The 20846-nt window shown below is 40.5% G+C and overlaps 1 protein-coding gene across 1 annotated transcript; it reads right to left on the minus strand.

The window, feature by feature from the left end:
- Positions 1 to 1503: 1503 nt before the first annotated feature.
- On the minus strand, positions 1504 to 20378 carry OLAH (oleoyl-ACP hydrolase; the record flags this gene model as incomplete). The annotated part of the gene is given in 7 exon segments (XM_059915921.1): positions 1504 to 2588; positions 2917 to 2959; positions 2961 to 3009; positions 9391 to 9523; positions 9953 to 10065; positions 13820 to 13958; positions 20246 to 20378. Coding segments are annotated over 7 exon segments (768 nt in total), but the record flags the coding sequence as incomplete, so codon positions are not given.
- Positions 20379 to 20846: the final 468 nt, after the last annotated feature.

Consider the following 20846-nt stretch of genomic DNA (forward strand, 5'->3'; position numbering starts at 1 on the left):
ACAATGTTGATTCTTCCAATCCAAGGACATGGTATATCTCTCCATCTATTTGTAACATCTTTAATTTCTTTCATCAGTGTCGTATAATTTTCTGCATACAGGTCTTTTGTCTCCTTAGGTAGGTTTATTCCTAGATATTTTATTCTTTTTGTTGCAATGGTAAATGGGAGTGTTTTCTTAATTTCAGTTTCAGATTCTTCATCATTAGTGTATAGGAATGCAAGAGATTTCTGTGCATTAATTTTGTATCCTGCTACTTTCCCAAATTCATTGATTAGCTCTAGTAGTTTTCTGGTAGTATCTTTAGGAGTCTCTATAGTATAGTGTCATGTCATCTACAAACAGTGACAGCTTTACTTCTTCTTTTCTGATTTGGATTCCTTTTATTTCTTTTTCTTCTCTGACTGCTGTGGCTAAAACTTCCAAAACTATGTTGAATAATAGTCATGAGAGTGGGCAACCTTGTCTTGTTCCTGATCTTAGTGGAAATGGTTTCAGTTTTTCACCATTGAGGACGATGTTGGCTGTGGGTTTGTCATATATGGCCTTTATTATGTTGAGGTAAGTTCCCTCTATGCCTACTTTCTGGAGGGTTTTTATCATAAATGGGTGTTGAATTTTGTCAAAAGCTTTCTCTGCATCTATTGAGATGATCATATGGTTTTTCTCCTTCAATTTGTTAATATGGTGTATCAGACTGATTGATTTGCGTATATTGAAGAATCCTTGCATTCCTGGGATAAACCCCACTTGATCATGGTGCATGATCCTTTTAATGTGCTGTTGGATTCTGTTTGCTAGTATTTTGTTGAGGATTTTTGCATCTATGTTCATCAGTGATATTGGCCTGCAGTTTTCTTTCTTTGTGACATCTTTGTCTGGTTTTGGTATCAGGGTGATGATGGCCTTATAGAATGAGTTTGGGAGTGTTCCTCCCTCTGCTATATTTTGGAAGAGTTTGAGAAGGATAGGTGTTAGCTCTTCTCTAAATGTTTGATGGAATTTGCCTGTGAAGCCATCTGGTCCTGGGCTTTTGTTTGTTGGAAGATTTTAAATCACAGTTTCAATTTCAGTGCTTGTGATTGGTCTGTTCATATTTTCTATTTCTTCCTGATTCAGTCTCGGAAGGTTGTACATTTCTAAGAATTTGTCCATTTCTTCTAGTTTGTCCATTTTATTGGCATATAGTTGCTTGTAGTAATCTCGCTTGAGGTTATTTTTAGCTCAAATTTATTACATGAATTCTAACTCAAAACCCAAAACTCCCCCCATAATGAAATTTATATTATTTGCACTTGGTTAAAAAGGAATGATACATTCTAAAAAATACCTCCTGTGTGCACTCTAATCTTATGTACTGAGACTCTCTCTATACTATTTTTAAACCATAACAAAAACATGAACCCATATTATGTGATCCTAAACATATCTATGCTTTAAAAGGTGACATTTTATTGTATAATGCTGTGTCAAGCAGTTTAAGCCATAAGGAAGAGTCATCGGTTGCATGAAGTAGGGGGGTTTATTGTGAAGATCAGTGGGAGATAACAAATCAAGATACCGATTGAACAGCCGGGATTCCAAGAGACAAACACAGTTTGGGAATTGCTAGAGATCGCAGGATCCACGCAGCTCCGGGTATATGGTGCCTCTTCATTCCCTGTGAATCCTATCTGTAGTGTTCTGCTATTGCTCCGTCTCAGATAGTTTTCCCTATTTCCCTTTTTATTCCTGTCTGTTTTCAACTGTTGCGCTTTCTCCCTACATCTGAGGCAGCCTGTTGGGTGTGCTTGACCCTCTGTACGCCCAGGGCTGTCCGTGGTAGGCTCGCCCTGGGTCCCCGTCGGTCACCGCCAGAGCAGCAGCGGGGCCACACAGAGACAACAGGCAGTCCAGGTCGGAGGAACCCCTTAGACGAGAACCAGGGCTATGGGCATTCCGAGGACTTGCCAGGACAGGCAGCAATGATTAGTCGGGACTGTCTTATTTTAACAAAGCAGTAGGCTGCTTTTCCTCATTGAATGGGACGACCCTATATTTCAAAAGATGAGATCAGGCTTTGAGCCACAGTGTGTTAATGAAACAATCATTTCATTTCAAGCACTTCCCCTGTCTATCATTTTCACTGTCAAAATAACTGAGGGGAAGAAATGGATCATCGACCAAGCAGGAACTTCATTGACAAACCTTCCACAGATGAGACTCAAATGAGACTCTAACATGAAGAAGAAAGACCCTCTCAGAAGTATTCTCGACTGGTTTGTCTTTCATCCCCCAGATGCTTAAATGCTCTGTGGGGAAATACATTTGTAGATAACAAGTCACCCTGACAGTAGCAAATGTATCACTTTCCAATCTCTGAATCAAACTTATAAGCTACTCTGAAAACTGAAGAGGATTATCAGATAATCACTTGGATTATTTTAAGACCTAGAGGGAAAATATCCAAGAACAGTGAAGCATTGATACTTCTAGAGACTTGGTTATGTAATTCTTGATGAAGATCTCGTTGGAAGGTTCCAAAAGATAAAAGTGGCGTCCTGGAAGCACACGAATATCAAAACTTCCACTGGTTACATCTTCCCAGGCTAAAAAGAAACAGAATTATATTCAATAACAACTGACACCGCCAACAACAGAAGATTTACTTCCAGGTGTTACTTTTCTAAGAGCTGACACCAGTGGTAGAGTTACTTCCAAGGTCTCAGGTTCCGTATTTCCTGTATTTTTAATTTCTCAGAGACCTATCGGTATACAGCGGTATTACCTGCCTTCTCTCATTTCACACAACATCTCTCCATTTACACTAAATAAAACTTGGGCCAATTTTCTACTCCATGTAACCGCTAGTTGACATTAGCTGAAAAATCATCAGATATCTCAATAAAATACCTCAAACCATCAAAATAATTTCACCTTCCAAATCTGCTGGTATATCTTCAGATCCAGTAAAGCATGTTGAGTCATGTTAACTCACAAGAAAGAACAGCCTCAGAGGGTGTATCAAAGCTGCAAACATAGAAGAGCCGGGTGGTAACTTTTCACAATAGACACCCCCAGAATCTTTTCCTATTAATAACTTCATTTATTTATTTATTTTTTAAAAAATTTATTTATTTATATTTTTGGTTGCGTTGGGTCTTTGTTGCGGTGCGTGGGCTTCTCATTGCGGTGACTTCTCTTGTTGTGGATCACGGGCTCTAGGCACGTGGTCTTCAGTAGTTATGGCATGAGAGCTCAGTAGTTGTGGTGCAGAGGCTTAGTTGCTCCACGGCATGTGGGATCTTCCCGGACCAGGGCTCGAACCCGTGTCCCCTGCATTGGCAGGCAGATTCTTAACCACTGCGCCACCAGGGAAGCCCTAATAGCTTCATTAAAATCAAACATGGCGTGTCCTCACTTCTTTCCCTTTTGTTATTTACAGCAATACAAACTTTTGGTTTTTTTTAAGACTTTGCTTTTATTTATTTTTTATTTATTTATTTATTTTAAATTTATTTATTTATTTATGGCTGTGTTGGGTCTTCGTTTCTGTGCGAGGGCTTTCTCTAGTTGCGGCAAGCGAGGACCACTCTTCATTGTGGTGCACGGGCCTCTCACTATCGCGGCCTCTCACTATCGCGGCCTCTCATTGCGGAGCACAGGCTCCAGACGCGCAGGCTCAGTAGTTGTGGCTCACGGGCCTAGTTGCTCCGCGGCATGTGGGATCTTCCCAGACCAGGGCTCGAACCCGTGTCCCCTGCATTGGCAGGCGGATTCTCAACCACTGCGCCACCAGGGAAGCCCTACAAACATTTTTTTATCTATGATTCTTCTACCTGTCAGCACCTGAGAGTCACTGTGGTTCAGGCTATTTTCCAAGATCATCTGGCTTCTAGAACAATGCCAGTGGCAGCAGGATGGCACCTGGGCACCCAGTCCAGCTCAGGATGAGGCTGGTTATATAGTATCTTTAAGTGTCATTCCCCCCAAATGACCACCTCTCTATTCCCCAGCCTTCCATCGTCTGGCAGAGGGTTGCTGTGTACAGAACAGAAGCAGGTTTATGGAAGCAGGGCCCCTGAGTTGGTTCCACCAATTCTCAGTTTAATCACAACAGCAGGAAACATTGACCGAGCTCGGTGCTGGGTGCTGTGTTAGCCCCTAGGGACACTTGAATAAATAAGCACGGTCCCTTTCCTCCTGCAGTTTAGAGACTGGCTGGGGAGACAGACATTAATTAAATCATCGGACGACTGGAGAGATGTGTCACCAAGTTCAGGGTCATCTGTGAACACCTGACAGGTGGGGGTAGGGAGGCATCAAGCAGGGACTCCCTGGGAAATGGAGTTGGACCTGAGATCTGAATAAACAGGAAAAACTTGGCAAAGGGGAGAGAGGCAGCAGGGGAAGAGGGAACAGATGAGCAGAAACCAATGGCTATTGTTCCAAGAGCGAATGGGGAATCGGGACAAACTGAGGTAGAAGAAGCAAGCAAGGGCCAAGCGTAGGCCTCACGAAGGGCTTTGGTCATCATAAGACAGCCAGGAAGCCCCCAAGAGGATGTAAGGCAAGGCAACTCATGACCAAACTTGACTGTTATCCCTCTGGGTATAATGTGAGGAGCACATTATAATGTGGGACCGAAAGGGGCAAAGGGTTGTTTCAGTAGTCCAGGCAAGAATTCCCACTTCTGCCCAGAAGGTAGAAAACTAGGAGCACCACTCCTGGCCTAACGAGGAACAAAAGCCCAACAGACTGCAAAACCGTAACTTCTCTTGAGCTCATCAGAGAGCTGAGCTTGCAAGGCAAACTAGAAACCGAACTCCGGGGAAGGTCAGGCCCCCCTAAGCAGAGGCGGGACATGCGGACTGGCTCACGTGGGCAAAGCCTGGGAGGAAGGGGTGCCTGCTGTCCATGTGGGCAAGAAGAAATCCGCTAAAATGTGCAAGGGCTGGAGACCAAGCGTGGGGTGGTGTGTCAGATGCAGTTCACACCGACTCACAGGCTCCCGTCCGTTGGCCCCCACTAGGCGTTTCACGAGAAAGACTGGGAACAAGGCGAGAGGCCAGAAGGAGCCTTCTCGGCGGGGCAGGTGGGCAGCAGGAAAGTGGATGTGACCATGAGATGGGCACTAACCCTGCCCCCTGCCCGAGTCCTCCCCTCCTGCTAAGCAGGCCTCAGCTGCTGGAGTTGGGGCATCAACCACTTCCAGCCCCAGGCGCAGGAGGAGACCCACAGATGTCGGGGATAGAAGCATTAACCCTCTACGCTTGGGGAAGGAGTGGGAAAGCGTCTTGGGGCCACAATTCTTTTTTTTTTTTTAAATGTGACAGATCATGAGTCATTTTTATTGGTTATGCTTGAGAAACACAACTACACATCTAATTCCCTTTAAATACCAGTTTCCCATAGAAGTTCTCTCTTGCTCCATTTACTTTTTTTTCTTTTCGCTCTCTTTTTTTTTTTTTTTTTTTTCCGGGCATGCCGTGTGGCATGTGGGATCTTAGTTCCCCGACCAGGGATCGAACCTGCGCCCCTCGCATTGAAAGCACGGAGTCTTAACCACTGGACCGCCAGGAAGTCCCCGGGGCCACAGTTCTATACAAAAACCAAGAAAAAGTCTTCTACTCCTGGGGAGGGACTGGAAACTTCCCCCCAATACCCACAAGACCCACCCACAAGGCCCAGGTACAGAGGACCTGCCTAAGATTGAAGCTCAAGACTGGCTAGGATGTCCAAGAACTCCCCACGTTACCACAGAGGCTAGCATCACACATAGGGTACCAAGCAACAGCTGTCAGTGGTGCGAGCCTGGGGAGAGACTGTTCTATGAGGCATAGAGAAGACAGAAAAATTGAGAAAAATTCTCCAGCAGCCCAGACTCCACAGTACACACACAGTAACTTGGGAGCAGCGTTGTCCTGGGGTAACCATAGTAACAACAAAATCCAAACACAGCTCTTCTCCAGTCTGGACTGACCCAACCCCCCACATGAATGGCCTGACAAAGAGGGGATGTGCTCAAATCCAAGTGTAAAAAATATTTATGTCAGTTTCGTGCATGATATCTAGCTTTCAATCCAAAAAAATCAGACACACAAGAAGGCAACAAATAACTCCATTGTCAAGAGCCAAAGCTCTTGACAAAGAATCCAGAGAATCCAAAGAATCCTGAATCCAAAGAATCAGACTCAGATAAGACTCAGATGTTAGAACTATCAGACACGGGCTTTACACGACCTATGATTGAGATGTCAAAGCATTTCATGGAAAAGGTAGGCATGCATGAACAAACGGGTAAGTTCATTAGAGAGGTGAAGACTGTGAGAGCCCAAAAGAAATTCTAGAAAGAAGCAGCAACAGCAATGAGGCATTCCTTTGTCAAGCTCATCAGGAGACCTGACACAGCTGAGGAAAGAATCAGTGAACCTGAAGATGGTTAATAGAAATTATCCAAACTGAAACGAAAAGGAAAAAATGTTAACAAAAGAGACAGAACATCTGAGAGCCCTGGGACAATATCAGACAGCCTGACATGTGGTGTAGTCAGGGTCCCAGACGGAGAAGAGAACAGCACATGAGGCCAGGTAGGGCAGGAGGACAGCTTAAGTGAGGTGGGAGCTGACGAAGCTTTCCCACCTGTCACAGATTTTCATTTTGGCCACCAGGCTCTGAGCCTTGGGGTTGGGTGATGGGAAAGAGCTGAGAGACGTTCTCAGGCCTGATTTCATTTCTATTGGAAAAACCTGAGAGCTACAGAGAGGCGGGGAGAGGAGAACAGACTGAGCAAGGGGAAGTGGCAGGAGCGAAAGAAGAATGCGCTGAGCAGGCTTGGGGAGAACGTGCGGGATTTGGGGACACAGGAAGCGAAGAGCTGTGAGTAGCTACTGTGATCTGATTCTCTGGGGAGAGGGTGAGAATGTTACAGAGTTTTTGTTGTTGTTTTTTTATTCTATGAGTGGAATATCCCTGTGGGCGATTTCTCTTATTTTTGGTTTGGGGGAGGTTTCTTTTGAGAGCTCCTGAGAGTTTAGCAGAACTACTTTATAGTACCGCTGCCTTGGCATCCACACTGTGTGGCCAGGTGGCCTGTGGGAGCATTGCACTGACACTAGCCCTTCCTGAGAGCAAATGTAGAGTCACAAATAAGGGTGAGTTCCTGGGAATTGCCTGGCGGTCCAGTGGTTAGGACTCTGCGCTCTCAGTGCCGGGGGCCCGAGTTCGATCCCTGGTTGGGGAACTAAGATCCCACAAGCCGTGCAGCTTGGCAGAAAAAAAAAAAAAAAAAAAAGAGTGAGTTCCTGATAGGACCCTCCCAACAGCTTTTGTGATAGGTTTTTTCTGGCCTCCCAGAGCCTTCCCTCGTGTGCCTCTTAGATAACTCTCCCGTGAAGTTTACCAAAACCTGTTCTTTGGGGTTTGAATTGACCAGTTTGGCCTATAGCCCGGGAACCCCAAAGCCCTCCACCCATGCATAAAGCACCCCGTAATAAGGGCATGTCCTTCAGGTCCTGCCACCTCTCTGCCTGTAGCCCGCCTTGACCTCCCTGTGTGGCACCTCCAGTTGTGCCGTGGACATCCTCCAGGACCTGTGAGTTGTGAACGTCTCTATTTCAGTTTCTCTTGGGGTCTGTTATTGAACCTCTGCTCCCTTTCCAACCCCCAGGGTTCTTCTTAACAAATGTTAATTCGACAGAGTCACAAGAGCCTTTAGTAGTGAATTGTTTTGCTGTGTTTGGTTTTTAAAATTGCATGAGGTTTGTTACGTGCCATGCTGTCTCCTAAACATGATCTCATTTAATCCTCACCACCACACCTGGAGAGAGTTACTCTCATCAGATGAGACCCTGGCTGTGAGTCTCACAGCTACTAAGCCAAGGGTTTGGATCCTGGGAAGCAGACTCTGCAGACGGCGTGTTTGTGCAAGGCTTAATTATTAAAAAGCAGCTTTTGCCTACGTTATTATTTCAGTGAATGTCCACAGTGATTTGGATTTTGCCCTTGTTACCAGCAGGAGCTGGCGGAGTACATCAAAGAGCTCTATGAGAACTTCTGCAGGCACAATGGTAGCAAGAAGGTCTGCAGCACCTTCTGAATGCAGTGGTCTTCACAGGCATTGTGGCTTTCTACGTAGCCTCGGGCCTCACTGGCTTTATTGGTCTTTAGGTGGTGGCTCAGCTGTTCAGCTGTATGGTTGGACTGCTGTTAATAGCGCTTCTCACCTGGGGATACATCAGGTCTCTGGTCAGTATCGTGAGCTGGGCGGTGCTATTCATTCTGGTGCAGCATATGTATAAGAGCAGGCCTCTTCTCACATTGGTAATTCCACTCAGGCTGCTGTGAGGGATGCAGTTGTTGGGAGACCATCCTTGGATTAAAAAAGCTCAGTAGCATCTTAACAAGAGGATCCCACAAGACCCTGGCCAGCCCCTTCTGATTTCTGGGCTTCTGCCACGGTCACGGGTCCGTGGCCGGACTGGTGTTTCTTGGATTCTGACTCTGTGCTAAGCCAGGAACACAGCTCAGCCCTGTGAGGACCACATTTGCTTAGATGGGGTAGAAGTGGAGAGAGATGGTCAGACTTGGGGCAGCTGGGAGACGGATGGTGGACCTAGTGATAGAGTAGAGGTGGGCATTGGGGTGCTTCAAATCTGCTCGACTTTTTTTTTTTTTTTAGAGCTATTTGTGTAAACTTCTAGTCACAGGCAGTGCCCAAGGTGGCCCTAGGCCCAGTTCCAGGCTTTTTGGTGGAAATAAACACAGGCCCAAGGATCTCACTCCTCCACAGAGGAGACAAAGCCCAGACAAAATAGAAGAAATGCATGGCAGTAGATAATGGTGACTAAGGGCCGCATGCTGGCCCCATAGGGCCTGCTGTGGGGAAGTTAGAATAGGAAGAACCATTTGTAGGTTCCGATTATTGGGGCCAGCATCTGGAATGTTAGGACGTCAGTCCTGTTAGAAGAATCAAGTGTCAATGAGACATCTCAGGAGACAGAGGAATGGTCATGTGCCATGGAGCCAAATGAGTTCTGGAACAAAATTCCCAAAAAAGCAAACCACTCTCCTGTCCTGGATCACCTCCACACTTAATAAGTAGGGATCCCCTTCTGCTGACCCCCTAAGATGAGAATCCTTTGGCGTTAGTAATTTATTCAACAAATATTTGTTATGTGATAAAACATACATGTTGAACCATATTTTTTTGAAGAAAAAGATGCTCTGTTCATCCTTAATTGATGTAATTTCCAGGCCCAGCTCCATTCTAAGGCAGCAAAAATATTACAGGTGGGCCTCAAAGGGAAGGAAGTCAAACTGCCTTCCTGGATAAGCAGCCCCAGAGAACCTCCAACCTGCATCTTCCATAGATAATTATATATCAGAAAAAAACTTGTCTCGATTACTTACATGTAATTACTAACAATGCAACTATCTGTCACCAGTTTGGGAAATTGTTGTAAAAATGCCTTGTCATCAACAAAATCCGCAGGGATGCCTACCAGATCCTTTAGGAGACAGGTAATTTGTTCTTCTGACAGATCTTCGGAAAAACAAAGTCTGGCCTTTGACTTAAAACGTTAACAACATTAGTCTGATGTTTCATGTAACACACCTGTTCAGACACCAAAAGCTATCCCACTCTCCCTTTTGGTGATTTCAAGAATTCTCTGATCCAGCTAGTTTGCTGAAAGTTAAGTTCTCATCTGCCTCAGAATGAAAGAAAATACACTTAGAGTCAATATTAGCTTGGAGATGCTAGGGCCAGTGCAGGCACTGACCAGAAACAGTTAAAGTGCATTTCAGAGGAAAGGAGAGAATATACTGAAAGAGATTTGTGGGTGTTTCATTAACCAATAGTATCGTTCATTAATCCTTCATTATGCTGGATCAAAATTCACCAGATAGGAAAATAACAACTTGATTTTTCCCCCCCATTTCCCTCCTTTCCACCACCCTCCCTAAGGAAAACGAAAATTACTTACATGAGGAGCACTTATACCTGACACAAATAAATGCACCGGTTCTAGCTTATATTTTTCTTTTAGATGTAGCACAGTCATAAAAGTAACATAAGATCCGATACTACATTTGGGAAGAAAAACATGATAATAACTGTTCAACAAAACTCATGATAATCCATCGGGACTCCACAAGAACAAGCATCATATGCACAGCAATGGTCATGAAATAGTCCAAAGAAGAGCATACATTAGTTGAGTAATAACTAACTTATTTGTAAAAGGTATATTTTCAATGATTTATAGCAGCATGAGAAGTGTTTCAAGACATCCTAGGTAATTCAAACTAAGATCTGGTACTGATTTCCACAATGTCTTGAAATTAATTTAAATTTCCTTTTCTCTATGAAAGATATATATATCACTATGTCTTTAATAATATTTATCAGCAGTTCTCAAAGTACAGTCTGGGGACTCCCAGGAATTCCTGAGACGTTCTCACGTGGTCTGTGAGGTTTTATCCGGTGGCCTATGAGGTTAAAACTATTTTAGGATAATACCAAAATATCGTTTGCCTTTAAAACTCTCATTTTTTCATGAGAGCATAGTTGAGTTTTCCGTACCACAAGTGTGACATGGGGTATTGCCGCAGTTGGAATGCAGAAGCAGAAGGGAGAATCTAGCTGCCTTCTAATAAGCCAGACATTAAACATATGCCAAAGTGTAAAACGGTGCTACTCTTCTCACTATGTTTTTTGGAAAAATATATTCTTTTACATAAAATATATATTCTTTATGTCAGCATATAAGGGATTTATTAATGTTAAGTCAAGTATTTTTATAAATTTATTTATTTATTTATTTATTTATTGGCTGTGTTGGGTCTTCGTTGCTGCGTGCGGGCTTTCTCTAGTTGCGGCGAGTGGGAGCTACTCTTTGTTGCGGTGCACGGGCTTCTCATTGCGGTGGCTTCTCTTGTTGCAGAGCACAGGCTCTAGGCACGCAGGCTTCGTAGTTGTGGCACGTGGGCTCAGTAGTTGGGGCGCGTGGGCTTCAGTAGTTGTGGCACGCGGGCTCAGTAGTTGTGGCTCGTGGGCTCTAGAGCGCAGGCTCAGTAGTTGTGGTGCACGGACTTAGTTGCTCCGTGGCATGTGGGATCTTCCTGGACAAGGGCTTGAACCTGTGTCCCCTGCATTGGCAGGCGGATTCTTAACCACTGCGCCACCAGGGAAGTCCCAAGTGTTTTTAAAGTTTCATAGTTTTAATTTCTAATATGGTAAATATTGACTGATAAATCACACATAAAACCTCATTGAGGTCCTCAATGCTTTTTAGAAGTATTAAAGTAGTGCTGGGACCAAAAAGTTTATGGACTGCTGTGGACATTATGTAGTTATATTTTGTAGACAATACTGCCAGAGATAATTTTTTGTAAATATCTTTGGAGGATGAAGAAAGGGAAACTCAGTCCCATGTTCACTGCTGATGGAGTGTAAATTGCAGGTAATTTGGAAATATATATCAAGAGCTTTATCAATGTCATATCATTAACCTAAATTCTGGAGATATGTCCTTAAGAAATTTATAAGAGGTGTATACTAAATTTTCTACAAAAGTGTTCATTGAAGTGTTTTCATAACAGAAAACACTTTTCTCTCCACACAAGGGGATTGATAAAGTCATGAAGCAATGTAATCTTACAGCAGTAAAAGATCTCCACAGCAATAGTAAGTGGGGAAAAAAATCAGGAAAAAATATAAAATAGGATCTCATCATGCAAAGATACTATGAAGCCACATCACAATTCTGAAGGATTATCTAGGATACTGGATACTTTTTATTTTTCATTTTTTGCTTGAGCATATCTATAAATATTGGGTTAGCCAATAAGTTTGTTCATTTTTTTCCATAAGATGGCTCTAGCAGCACTTTGTTGTCTTTAACTTCATTAAAAACAATCTTGTTAGATTGCATGTGACATATCATGACTGTCATATCAGTGTGCATTTAAAAAAGACATCAAAATTGGTGAATTTTTGTGTAGCCATTTTAATATTGAAGATGGAAGAAAAAAGCAACATTTTCGGCATTTTATGCTTTATTATTTCAAGAAAGGTAAAAGCTCAACTGAAATGCCCAAAAAGATTTGTGCAGTGTATGAAGAAGGTGCTGTGACTGATCGAACGTGTCAAAAGTGGTTTCATGCTGGAGATTTCTCGCTGGACGATGCTCCACAGTCAGGTAGACCAGTTGAAGTTAACAGCGATCAAATCGAAACAATAACTGAGAACAGTCAACGTTATACCACGTGGAAGATAGCCGACATACTCAAAAATACCCAAATCAAGCGTTGAAAATCATTTGCACCAGCTTAGTTATGTGAATCACTTTGATGTTTGGGTTCCACAGAAGTTAAGCGAAAAAAATCTTCTTGACCATATTTCCGCATGCGATTCTCTACTTAAACGTAATGAAAACGTTCCGTTTTTAAAACAAATTGTGACGAGCGATGAAAAGTGGTTACTGTACAACAATGTGGAGCAGAAGAGATCGTGGGGCAAGTGAAATGAACCACCAACAACCACACCAAAGGCCGGTCTTCATCCAAAGAAGGTGATGTTGTGTATATGGTGGGATTGGAAAGGAGTCCTCTATTATGAGCTCCTTCCGGAAAACCAAACATTAATTCCAACAAGTACTGCTCCCAATTAGATCAACTGAAAGCAGCCCTCAACAAAAAGTGTCCAGAATTAGTTAGCAGAAAACGTATAATCTTCCATAAGGATAACGCAAGACCACAAGTTTCTTTGATGACCAGGCAAAAACTGTTAGAGCTTGGCTGGGAAGTTCTGATTCATCTGCCGTATTCACCAGACATTGCACCTTCAGACTGCCATTATTTAGGTCTTTACAAAATTCTCTTAATGGAAAAAATGTCAATTCCCTGGAAGACTGTAAAAGGCACCTGGAACAGTTCTTTGCTCAAAAAGATAAAAAGTTTTAGGAAGATGGAATTATGAATTTGCCTGAAAAATGGTAGAAGGTAGTGGAACAAAAGGGTGAATATGTTGTTCAATAAAGTTCTTGGTGAAAATGAAAAATGTGTCTTTTATTTTAACTTAAAAACTGAAGGCAAGTTTTGGCCAATCCAATATGTATAATATAGTAGCCAAAATTATTGAGTCCTTACCATAATACCAAGTAATTTATGATTATTATCCCTTTAATCCTCACAAATGGGAACCATTATTATTCCAGCTTTACAGAGAAGGAAACTTAATTTAGAAGCCTAAGGAAGTTGCCCAAGTTCGAACTGAGTAGGAGGCAGACAGAACTCCAGAATTCATGACCTAACCTTAAAATTCTATAACTTAGCTTAAGAAACATATACTATTTATATCCTTTTTAAATTTTAAAAATAAATGGAATATAAGTTGCTGCCTAGAGTCTTGATTTTACAAGTCTTGATTTTTTTTTTTTTTTTTGCCTAAAAGGAAAAAAGGTAAGAAGACTACACAGACAGGCCATTTGTAAGAGCTGTGGCTGGTTAAAATTACCCAATATGCTGGGACTGTTTTCAAAAGAGAAGATACCAAGAGGAGCCTAGGGTTTACACACTCCTGAAAAAAAGATTTCAGTTAATCTCACCACCTGGCATTTCTATCTTTTTGGTCCCTACTGCAGGGCTTCTTTTGGTCTGACTTTCTCATTTGAGAACAGCTATAAACCATATTGAATCAATCGTTCTTTCAAGCAGTGGTGAAGTAGTGTAACCAAAACAAAGGCATGCGTCCCACAAGACACAAAGAACAACATTAACCATAGATTTGTGATGGAAGAAATGCCCCCAAATGTCTCTCAAAACAGAGGTTAAATACCTGTGGCCAAAAAATGCAAAATTTTCACGCTGAAGGACCGGCAGCAGAGCACAGGCAATTTCATCAGCCATCTGGTAGATGTCACTTGGAAAAGGATCTTCAAGCCGACTTTCTCTCCCAGCAAGCCTTATGGCATGCCCTGGAGATTGGGGAAGACAGTCAATACATACAGACAGCGAGAGGAATGCTGTGATACTGTGAAAGAGCTTATGTTAATATGATGGGAACAGTTTCAAAGACATGAATAGTAATGGTCAACGTAAGGAGAGAAAAGTTTTGGAATTTGCTGACTAAAAAGAGCACAAACTACAGCAGACTAAATATCTGAAAAATATTCTCCAGCTATAAAACATTTAGAAATACTAGATGAATCACATGTGTGCAGAGTTTGGCTCACAATAAGGTAAATGGAATACCTAGAAGAAAAAAAAATAAGAGGGGAGTGAAAATTCCAGTCATGAGCCTGTGCTAACAGAATGGCTGTTTATTGCTTGTATCAGGAAAATAAAATAACAGGTTTAAAGGGTGGCCAAGAGGGACAAGGCATTGGAGTGCCTTACATTTTTGAGAAAGGCAGATAGACCAATGGAACAGAATAGAGAGCTTAGAAGTAGACCACATGTATGTGAAAACTCAGTTTATAACTGTGTTGAATTTAAAATCAGTGGGGGAAACTGTAGATCTCTGAATAACCAAGTCAACTGGTTATTCATGTGGAAAAAATAAAATTAAATACCAAGCTCTTACGTCATATATAAAAGTCAATTCTAACTTAAATATGACAAAACACTTAAGAATTGATAGAAGAAAACATCAGCAAATAACTTTGTTACTGAGGGTCAGGATATGCTTTTAAAAGTAAGCTATAAAAAGTACAAACTTTAAGAGTGATAAACTTGACTATATTAAATTTTAAAACTTCCGTGAATCAAAAGACAACACATAAAGAGGTGGCACAGACCGGGAAAGACATTTTAACCAACCAAACCTAAAATAAATTAGGGTCAAGAATATGTAAAGAATTTCTACATGTCAATAAAAAAAGAGATTCAAATGGAAAAGTGGGAGTAAGATACTAATAAGAAACTCATAGGAAAGAAAACATAAATAGCAATACATATATGAAAATGCCCAGTCTCATCTGTAGAGAGGGTTATTCCATTTAAAATCAGAGTAATTTCTTTATAACTGGAGGTTTTACCTTTTGACCACCTTCACCCATTTCCCCTACCCACTTCTGTTCTCTGAATTTGTTTTTTAAGATTCTGCATGTAAGTGATATTATACAGTATTCGTCTTTCTCTGTCTGACTCATTTCACTTAGCATAATGCCCTCACGGTCTATCTATGATGTTGCAAATGGCAGGATTTCCCTTTTTATGGCTGAATAATATTCCATTATCTCTCTATCTATCTAGATATCACCTTTCCTATATCATTCATCTGTAGATGGATACGTAGATTGTTTCCATGTCTTGGTAATGCTGTAATGAACATGAGGCGTGTAGATATCTCTTTGAGATACCAATTTTGTTTCATTTGGATATATGCCCAGAAGTGGGATTGCTGGATCCTATGGTAGTTCGATTTTTTATTTTTTGAGGAACCTCCATACTGTTTGCCATAGTGGCTTCCCCAATTTACATTCCCACCAACAGTGCACGAGGGTTCCCTTTTCTCCACACCCTCATCAACCACTTGTTATCTCTTGTCATTTTGGTAATAGTCATTTTAACAGGTGTGAGGTGATACCTTTGGGTTTTGATTTGGATTTCCCTGATGATTAATGATGTTGAGCACCTTTTCATGTACTTGTTGGCCATTTGTAAGTTGTCTTTGGGAAAACGTCTATTCAATTCCTCTGTCTATTCAATTTTAAAATCAGATTGTTTGTTTTTTTGGTATTGAGTTGTATAAGTTCCTTATATATTTTAGGTATTAACCCCTTCTTAGATGTGTGATTTACAAATATTTTCTCCCATTTGGTAGGTTGCCTTTTCATTTTGTTGATTCTTTTGCTGTGCAGAGCTTTTTAGTTTGGAGTCATCCCACTTGTTTATTTTACTTTTGCGTTTGTGCTTTAGGTGTCATATCTGAAAAATCATCACCAAGATTAAGGTCAAGGAGCTTTTTCTTTGTTTCCTTCTAGGAGTTTTATGATTTCATGTCCTACATTTAAGTCTTTAATTCATTTTGAGTTAATTTTTGTAAGTGGTGAGAGGAGTCTAGTTTCATTCTTTTGCTTGTGAATATCCAACTTTCCCTGCACCATTTATTGAAGAGACTGTCTTTTCTCCACTGAGTATTCTTATCACTCTTGTCAAATATTAGTTGACTGTGTATTTGGGGGTTTATCTGGGCTTTCAGTTCTACTGCATTTGCCTATGTGTATGTTTTTATGCCAATAGCATACTATTTTGATTACTATGAATACGTTCTAGGGATATAATGTACAGCATGGTGACTATAGTTAACAAAACGGTATTGTATATTTGAAAGATAAAAGTTATCACAGGAAAAAAAGTTGAAACTATATGAGGTGATGGACGTTAACTAAACTTAGTGTGGTGATCATTTCACGATATATACACATGTCAAATTATATGGTTCAGCTTAAACTCATACAGTATTACATGTCAATTATATCTCAGTAAAACTGGAAAAAATAGAACAAAATCAGAATAATTTCATGCACAGATTGGCAAAAAATCAAAAACCTTGGCAATAACAATATTGTCAAGGATATAGAGCAATGAGGATTTTCATGTGCTGCTTTGGCAGTGTGAATCATTTCAGTTCCTTTGGAGAAAAGTTTGACAATATCTCCTATGGTTGGGGACACTCCTATTCCACTACCCAGAAATTCCACCCCTAGATGTAGACTCTGTTACCCATGCATGCAAGAACACATACAGTTGCCCCTTGAACAACAAGAGTTTGAACTGTGAGGGTCCATTTATATGCAGATTTTTTTTCAGTAGTAAATACTATGGTACTACAGGAAACACGGTTGGTTGAATCCATAGATGCTGAACCATGAAAACAGAGGGCCAACTACTAGTTATATGTGGATTTTCGACTGTGCAGAGGGTCAGTGTCCCTAACCCCTGCATTGTTTAAAGGTCAACTGTATATGAGACTGCTCATAGAAATTATTACTAATAGCAAAAAAATGAAAAAGACTTTAATACCTGTAAAGAGAAGAGTAGATGCATAAGTTGTGTTTTAGTCACAATGGAATAATAAACACTAGTTAAAAATCAATGAAGTAGAGATCCACATATCCACGTGATGAATCTCAAAAAATCAGAGGATAAAAAACACAAGTTTCAGAGGAATGTTTACAATATGGTACATTTATATAAAGTTAGAAAAACACATGAAATGTCTATATTAAACTGTCAGCTGTTGATTTAAAACCTTGTATGAAACTACTTCCAATAATTTGAAAAAATATATTTACACATTAGTAACAGGGCTCTCTTCTTCCAATGAATGGATTGTTTTGAGACCTCCGTGGCAGAGTACTGATGACTGGAAAGTGGAGAGAAAGGGGCTTGGAAAGCATGAGGGAGCAGAGAGGGGTGGTGTTTGGAAGGGCAACATTTCCAGGGGTGAGAAAGGCATCTTGGAAAGGGGAGAAACATCTCTTGGAGGCCTGCTGGCAAAAATAAAGAAGGAGGGAGCTGAAGATAAGAGCCCTACAGATACAAGGTAGGATCAAAGAATCAGAAGAATGTGGAAACCGCAGCTCTACAGTGTCGTTTATTTTTAAACTGCACTTCACTATAGCGACAGAAGAGGGCACTCTTGAACTAATAAACAGAGTAAGCAATGAATCACCTTGGGCTCCCCCCCAATAGAACGACCTGTTTTTGTGTGTCGGGAAAATCCAACACACTTCATCATGAACAGAAATAAACCTAACACACAGAACAAAGAAAGTAGGAATTAAACTTTTTCAGCTAATGAACATGCTTTTAAAAAAACTCACAAAGCGGGACTTCCCTGGGGGCGCAGTGGTTAAGAATCCGCCTTCCAATGCAGGGGACACGGGTTCAATCCCTGGTCCAGGAAGATCCCACATGCTGCGAAGCAGCTAAGCCCATGCATCACAACTACTGAAGCCCGCGCACCTAAAGCCTGTGCTCTGCAACAAAAGAAGCCACTGCATAGAGAAGCCCGCACACCTCAACAAAGAGTAGCCCCCACTCGCTCCAACTAGAGAAAGCCCGCACGCAGCAACAAAAACCCAACGCAACCAAAAAGAAAAAAGAAAAAGTATATTCCAATAAAAATTTAAAAAAGAAACTCACAAAGCAAACAACACAACACTCCAACATAAATTCAAATGAGAAATTGCAGGTATGAAAAAACACTGTAACTCACAAATTTAAAATCCTGAACAGAAATAGACAAACAATTGCAAAAAAAGCTGGCAGAATGCTGGAAAGAAATTGAATAAGAAGACAAAAATTATTTCAAAAATGACTGAAAGTGATCTGTGAGATAATAGATGCATAGTATTTAAATGGATACGGAGGACAGAAATAAAAAAGCTAGGAATAAGAAAACAAAGAAAGAAGGAAAAGATCCCCAAAGAAGGTGATAATTATAAAAGGCAGAAAGAGTTCCAACACAGGAATAATTGGAGACTCTGAAGAAAGGTAAACAAACTGAAACACTGGAAAAGAACTAATATTTGAAATTATAGTCCATGCAAACTTCCCTGAAATAAAATAAGACATGAAACTGTGTGTTGAAAGATTTTGACAATTAAGGAAATGCGGTGAGGGATAGATGAGAACAACCTTTGCAACTTTTCCATAAACCTAAAACTATTTTTTTAAATAGCTGTTTAAAAAAAAAAAAAATGAATGGAGATCTTTGTCAAAAGTAAAAATAAAATCTGAAGCAAATATTTCAAAATAGTAATATTGAAAAGGCAGGTAGTAGTTGATACACGATGGTTTGTTAGATTACTCCATTAAACCAGCTTTCCAGTTCTGGTTGTTAAGAAGTATCTTGCATAGCATTGTAAATCAACTATATGCCAATAAAATTTTTTTTAAAAAGAATATTACTCAGCCATAAAAAAGAACAAAATAACGCCCTTTGCAGCAACATGGATGGACCTAGAGATTGTCATACTGAGTGAAGTAAATCAGAAAGAGAAAGACAAATATCGTATGATATCGCTTATATGTGGAATCTAAAAAAATGGCACAAATGAACCTATTTACAAAACAAAAATAGATTTACAGATGTAGAAAACAATCTTATGGTTACCAGGGGGGAGAGGGGAGAGGGATAAATTGGGAGATTGGGATTGACATATACACACTACTATATATAAAATAGATAACTAATAAGAACCTGCTGTATAGCACAGGGAACTCTACTCAATACTCTGTAATGGCCTATATGGGAAAAGAGTCCTAAAAAAAAAAAAAGAGTAGATATATGTATATGTATAACTGATTCACTTTGCTGTACACCTGAAACTAACACAACATTGTACAATAAGTCAACTACAATCCAATAAAATTTTTTTTAAAAAAGTATCTTACAGCAGAAAAACTCTCTCATTGAACAGGTAGATAAGCTGAATAAAACACAAACACACACACACACACACACACACACACACACACATACATACATACATACACGAATGATCTGTTTGAAGCCATCATTGAGCTTCTGAGGCAACGAGGACATTCCTGGAGAGAGGAAAATCCTGGAGAAGTGAAGTGCGATTCCTCCAGCCTTACTCCCCTTGTGGAGATGTGTCAATTACTTGGTAGAGGTCACAAGTTCTAGACTGCAGGCTGAGGCCTACTTTTAAGAGGGCAAGAGGCCAGCAAGCTATTTGCATTCCCACAGAGCTAGAGAGATAAACATTGGAAGACAGTGCTGCAGAGCCAGCTAGGAATTGGACGCCACAGAGACAAGAGGTGCAGCATTTTGTCCCTCAAGGCATCTGACTTAGTCTTAAACTTCACACATCAAGGGATTAAGAAAATAAAATCAGAAAATTATACTTAAAAGAATAATGGTATTCAGTTTCACGCTGCTGTGAGAAAAATTCAAGTTCACAATCCACCAACAAGAAAGTTCCTAGGACAGACAGGGCAATAAATGTAAGCTGAAGCACAGAGACAAAAGGAACATAAAAAAAGTGAACAGAGTCTCAGTGCCCTGTTGGACAATATCAAGTGATATAACTTGTTTAATTAGGAAACAGAAGGTAACAGAATTTCTTACTCTAGAAATATAAAAATCACCTTATTGAAGAGCACTCTTGAATGCCTATTACTATTAATTATTCACCAGTAAGGAAAAGCTTTATCGTGCTTCAAATTCCTATATGTGCATGTCACCTGACCTTATAAATTACTTAGATGGTGATGAAAGTTCACATACCTTCCATTGAATTAGGAATATCTTGGCCCCATTTGGCAAAATAATTGGAGCCACCTCCTGCCCAGGGAAAGCAAACTAACCTAAAAGGTGAATTACGATTCTGGTATAAGCAGTTCACAACTTTGTCATTCCTAGGAGAAAATTCAAATATATTTAATGATGATGTAAATCAATTAACCTGTCCAAACTGAAAATAGGTGTGTTTTAACAGAAATTTTTATTAATTATAAAGAGAATATGTTCAAATATAAAGTGATTGCCATTTTTTTCAACAAGATAGACCAAAAAGACCAAAAAAGATTTTCATGTATTTGTTTTTAACAATTAGAATATATAAACTTTTAGGGATGTAGGTGAAATAGTCAAGTATCTATATGTAACATTTAGGAAGTACATTTCCTATGCACATTTAAAGCGATAGATGTGTTAATTTAGAAATCACCTTTTTCACAATTCAAGGAATAGTTTTATCTACCCAGTTTTATCTCAGTGCCTTCATGATTTCAAGTCATCTGTAAGTTTTCCAGAGCACATAATTTCCACTCCCTTCTGAGTGTTAGATAAATACATCTTTGGCATCTGCATATAATGCTGTCTTTGG

The sequence above is a fragment of the Balaenoptera ricei genome, chromosome 2, assembly GCF_028023285.1.
Source record: "Balaenoptera ricei isolate mBalRic1 chromosome 2, mBalRic1.hap2, whole genome shotgun sequence".
Classification (NCBI taxonomy): Eukaryota; Metazoa; Chordata; class Mammalia; order Artiodactyla; family Balaenopteridae; genus Balaenoptera; species Balaenoptera ricei.